Source organism: Macrobrachium rosenbergii, unplaced genomic scaffold, assembly GCF_040412425.1.
Source record: "Macrobrachium rosenbergii isolate ZJJX-2024 unplaced genomic scaffold, ASM4041242v1 13875, whole genome shotgun sequence".
In the NCBI taxonomy this organism is placed as follows: domain Eukaryota; kingdom Metazoa; phylum Arthropoda; class Malacostraca; order Decapoda; family Palaemonidae; genus Macrobrachium; species Macrobrachium rosenbergii.
This window is the reverse complement of record NW_027100719.1, coordinates 2662666-2668590: the sequence shown is the minus strand read 5'-3', so window position 1 is coordinate 2668590 and position 5925 is coordinate 2662666. Positions and strand designations below refer to the sequence as shown.

Here is a 5925-nt window from a genome sequence, read left to right as displayed (position 1 = left end):
CATTTAATGGCAAGAAACTTAATTTTCTGCCTTTATCAAGCAGAGCGCTCCAATGACTATGAAATATAATGTCATCTATCATTGTACCAATGCAACATGATTTTATAGTTTACTCAGTGCTTTTCCTACATTCCATTGCCAACCTTCTGAGATAAGTTTGTGATGTGCCTTCACGATTTTTGAAGCTTTCTATAGTTGGAAGGCTGTTAGAAATCCGAAAAGGGTCAAAAGATGCAGTTACAGAAGTGTGGGGCTAAAAAGTAAGCACTGAAAAGGGAACAGAATGATTGGTTTTTCCTTTGATACAGTACTGAGTTTGTTCTCGGCTGGGTAGATATGAAAAGCTGATTACTGGGTCTCGATGCAACCATGGCGACAGCATCTTCTAGTGATATCTGAATGTATAATTTGTTCAATTTAGAAGCCTCATTCGAGATGAATAATAGGGAGAAAGTGCATTTATTGTCTAACGTTCATTTTCATCTATTATTTACGCTTTCGTTTTAAATAAGAAATCTTGGATAGCTTTTTTGTACTTTGCAATTTCATCAAAACACGCGTCGTGCATGAAATTGCAATTTTTACAAGTACACACAATATCTCCAGTTCTCTCTCTCTCTCTCTCTCTCTCTCTTTTGAATGAGTGGAATATTAGTATCATTTGTTACTAATTTGTACTCTATTATATATATATATATATATATATTTATATATATATATGGAATATTATATATTATTTGTTATATATATATTTGTACATATATTATATATATATATATATAATATATATATATATATATATATATATATATATATATATATATATATATATATATATATATATATATATATATATATATATATATATATATATATTTAGTCTGAGGTACCATGAGTGACTGAATTCAAGGATTTTATTATATTCCTTCGTTTTTCCAGGTAATATTACATAGTTTGATTCGTTATACAGTTGTTCCAAGATCCCTAGCCAGGGAAACAAGTGAAACAACAGAAAGGATGCACGTTTAGGGGCTGAAGCATTCAAGCAAAAACTTGAAACTGAAAAGAAAATCCTCAGTGAAAGAAAGTCCATCCATCAAACGTTCTTCTTTAGAACATAAATCGTATTCAGTGGAAAGCCTGTTGACGCAACCAGTGGGAAGTACTGCATTATGAAATGTGATTATATTGAAGGTGTGTTTAGAAAAATGGCTTGTCCATACTGTAGTGAAAATTCTGATATTGACGTGAAAATATTATATAAATTACTTGACTGTTCCACTTTTGTTATGTGCAGAGGATGTGAAATTATAAATGATGATGATATATGTAAATCAAGTTTTTTACCATTGACTTCTATGGTTGTTTATGTAACGATGTTGTTGGGGTTAGGCTACAATGGGTTTTCAAAGCTGATTGGGTGCTTAAGTTTAGGGAAAATTAGTAATAAAACTTATGGAAGATATGCTCAACACATTACTGGATTGGATGTAACAAAAGTGAGAAGTTTACTTACGAATACCATAGAACTTTTCAAGTATTATATTGATAAACATGGCGTTGCACCTAGGAGAGACTTGCTACATACGGATGTCTCATTTGTTGGGTCCTGGCACAAGAGAACAGAAATGAGTCTCTCCACTCAAGACTGTGGAGATATTGTCCAAAACATAAAAATATTACCATGCAGATGCTGGACTTTGCTGCTGCACAAGCAGTTGCTAATTGTAATGCAGGCTATAAGTCCAGTCACTTAGATACCTGTCTTGGCTTCCAGCGCACTAATATTTCATCATCATACCTAACCAAGTTAGATGAAAATATGGACTTGCCATTCAAGAAAAAGACCAGATTATGAGGCAGGAGAAGGATCAATGCCAGGAAACTTAAAAAAATCAACAAAAATCATCAAATAATCAAGAAAAAAACTCAAAAAAACTTGCCGTCTTTAACTTGAATTATCTCAAAAGTAAGGATTTTCTGTTTCAAATGCCTAAGGATCCTCAGTTCTTGCTTTAGAGATGTAATTCTTTTTGCTTGCTATTTTCACATGGTCAGTATTTATTTTTTTGGAGTGTTTTTAAGTCTGTACTTTACATAGTTTTCTGGTGATTTTTATGTTTATTTTTCACATTTTTTTTTGTTTTTCCATTAAGCATGCTTACGTAGTATCTGGAGCTAAGACTCATACCTTAGAGAGGGAGTTAGGCCAAATTATTAAAGTCTGTTAACTTTACTTTACAGAGAGACTAAAGAACATGTCTTTTCTTTAGGAATAAATTACCATTAGCAGTTCAAAAATTGGTATAATTATCCTATTTTTTAGTTTTTTATTTTTTAAAAATGTAATTTTTATAAAATACTTATAATAACAGTAACAACAAATACTAACTATAGATAAATTCCCTGTATCAATCTGATAAAGTTTTGACAAAAAATTAAAAAGTTATACTTTGTTGGGTTTAGGGTCCTCCGAGAGGATTAAACAGAACAAACACACAATAATGGCATCAAAAAGAAGTTATCCCAGCGGCGCAGAAAAACGAAAGAAAAAGAAAACTGACGAAGAAAAACGGTCAAAGGATAAAGGTAAGTCATTTATTTTATAATTTAAAGAAATATTTTAAACGTTTGCTTTTTATATGGTTTCTGAATATTAGGTATGGTGATGATTATTTTAGACTATCGTGGTAATGGATCATTTAGCTTATTTTCAACAAAGGAACACAGATTAGTGACAGAAGGACTGACAGACTGGAAAAACTTAGGTGCACTTTTGAAAAGTCGTGAAAGCAGTCCAGAACACATGTCACACATGGCGACTTGGAAAGATTTACAGCTCCACTGGCAAACTGGAAAGACAGTAGACCAAGCTGAAAGGACACTATTGGAGGCTGAAAAGAGACACTGGAGAGATGTCCTGATTCACTGACTCTCCATCATCCAATCTCTAGCTGAGAGAAATCGTGCATTTAGAGTTTCGTCAAACACTTTACACCAGCAAAATAATGGGAATTTTTCGAAAGAGGTGGAGCTGCTTGCTAAATTTGATCCTGTCATGAAGCAGCACACTGAGCGTGTTGAAAGTGGCCAGTTCAGTCATTCCAGCTATCTTGGAAATATCATCCAAAATGAACGTATTGCCTCAATCAGTGGGAAAATAATGGACACAGTGATGACTGAGATTAAACAGTCCAAATATTATTCAGCCATTTTGGACTGTACTCCCGATGTAAGCCACCAAGAACAGATGTCAGTCATCACATGGATGTCAAAATGGACAAGGCACCAGAAATCAAGGAAAGGCATTTCTTGTAGCTTCAAACAATGGGTCTTGGTTTGTCATCACTGATTTTAAGAAACTGGATTGAATATTCTTTGATGATTGCAGAGGACAACATATGATAATGGCGCCAATGGAGGAACAAAGGAGTTCAAGGCAACTTCTTGAGAAGAACCCTCGTGCACTTTATGTTCCATGTGGGGCACATTCTAAACTTGGTGGTATCTGATGCACAACAGCTTCAACAGATGACAGCAATGTTACAGGTCGCCACAAAGATGGGCAATCCTAAAGGAACGTGTCACTGTTGCACTCAAGACTTGGAGCGACACAAGACACAAGGTGGGACAGCCGTATTAACAGCATAGAGGCTGTGTGGTACCAGGCCTCTAATATAAGGGAAGCTTTGCCGAAGATCAAGGAAGTGACAGATCCTCTGACTAAGGTTGAAGCCCAAACTTTGGCAGAAGAGTTGGGGTCATACCGATTTCTCATTTGCACAGTTGTATGGTATGACATTCTATACCATGTGAACCATGTCAGCAAGCTCCTGCAGTCTCCCAAAATGCAGCTTGATGTGGCAGTTGACCTCCTCACTAAAGCAAAATCATCTCTGACTAACTACAGAAGAACTGGCTTTGCTTCAGCTCAGGCCTCTGCTAAAGACATGTGTGAGGAAATGAATATAGAGGCTGTACTCAAACAGAAAAGATTAAGAAGCACAAAAAAGCCCCAGATGAGCCCATTGCAGATACCATGAAGAGGCTAGAAGCAACATTCTTTAATGTTGTTGTTGACACAGCCATTGAATCCTTAACTGATAGGTTTAAAACACTGGGTGAAGTGAGAGACAGATTTGGAGTGCTGCTCAATTTCCAAAAACTGGATGATCAGGCATTGGGCAACCAGTATGTCAACCTCTGCATGACATTAAGCACTGGAAATGAAAGTGACATTGATGGAAAGGAACTGGCGGTGGAAGTCAAAAACTTGCCAAGGTCACCCTCAGATGACATGACTGCTCTTGAGCTCCTCACCTTTATCCACAAAAAAACATTTGGAGGAACTGTATCCCAATCTGTGGGTTGCCCTGAGAATCGCCTGCACTCTGCCTGTGACTGTGACCTCAGCAGAGAGGAGCTTCGCAAAGCTGAAGCTCATCAAGACCTATCTAAGGTCTTCCATGGGACAGGATCGACTCACTGGTCTTGCAATAATTAGCACCAACCATGAGGTGGGCAAGCAGGTGTCATATGAGAACATCTTTGATGACTTTGCGAATAAAAAAGCCAGGAAGCAGACATTTTGATCACAATACATTGTTACTATGAATAATGTGAATTATTAGTTGTTTTTTCTGGTAAGTGTGTGACTGTGATGTTAATTAAGCATTATTTCAAGTGTTTGTTTTTTTATTATCTTTGCACTTTGAAATAGATGTGAAATAAATAAATGTGAAGTGTAATAGTTTCTTGCATCTTAGTAGACCATCTAAAGGGCTAGGAATCGCTTCATCACAGTTTGACAAACCCCTCGGGGATATATGAAGTACCAACCTACCTATCTATCTAGGGCCCCCAAAAAGCATCTTGCCTAGGGCCCCCACAAAGCTAGAAACGGCCTTGATGAGAGGGTGACCGGTCTCCTCGCTGTGTTCTCTAATTGCACTGTAACTAGGCCTTGAAAGATGATTACCTGTACGATATGACTTCCCTAGGCGTTCGAACCATCTCATCCAAGCTGATCTGGTTGTTTTTCCAACGTAAGTGGCATCACAACCACCATACTGCCATTTATAGATCGGATTGGACCGAAAGCTTGTTGGTATGGGGTCTTTAATTTTAATTTAATTTATTATGATGAAATATGTTATGATATCTAGCTGAGGGTAGCCAAAGGACGAAATAGAAAAATTAATTTTTTTTTTTAGTGGTAACTATGAGTTCCAATAAAAGTTAAAGGTAAATAAATAACAGGTTTCTTTACATTAGCGGTAGTTTCGGGTTGTTTGTTTACATATAATTTCAAAAGCTGTTTACCTATGAATGTACTTACGTAATTCAGCGGATATCCATTGTTTTTAAAAGTGACCTTAGAAATTCCAATTCTTCATGCAAATTCAAAAGCTAGAACAAATTTTATATGCTCTGGTTACTAGCATCAATATCAAATTCATTTTATATTTCAAAGGCGTAGCCGATTGAAATTTAGAGATAAGACCCGTGAAAGTATGCTTTCTGAAGACTGAGGCGTAAAAGTTATTATCAAGATTTTTTACCTGAATATCTTGAAAAGCAAGCGTATGATATCTTCGATTTCACAAGTAAATTCTATATTAATATACTTACTGTTAAGGTACTCCAAAAATCGAGGAATCTGGTCACGACTCTTAAAAATTAAGAAGGTATCATCAACATACCTCCTGTACAGTAAGGGCTTAAAATCTGAAGGACAATCGTCTTATCGTCTTTCTCCATAAAGCACATAAACGCATTTGCCAAAGATGGAGACTGGTCACCCTTTACATATTGATGATTTTTTGTTTTAACCAATGCTCAGTTTGCTTCAGACCTCGACATTTTAGAAGTTCTATACTCCATCAAGATAAAGCATTCTTTGGCTAGAAATGTGGCTGTAACCTC

General features: G+C 36.1%; 1 protein-coding gene across 1 annotated transcript; it reads left to right on the top strand.

Annotated features, from left to right (window-relative positions):
• Nucleotides 1-2504: 2504 nt before the first annotated feature.
• On the top strand, nt 2505-4043 carry LOC136837871 (uncharacterized). The gene is made up of 3 exons (XM_067102757.1): nt 2505-2589; nt 2955-3252; nt 3602-4043. Exons 1-3 carry the CDS (start codon nt 2505-2507, stop codon nt 4041-4043), a joined length of 825 nt encoding a protein of 274 aa, XP_066958858.1.
• The last annotated feature ends 1882 nt before the right edge of the window (nt 4044-5925 follow it).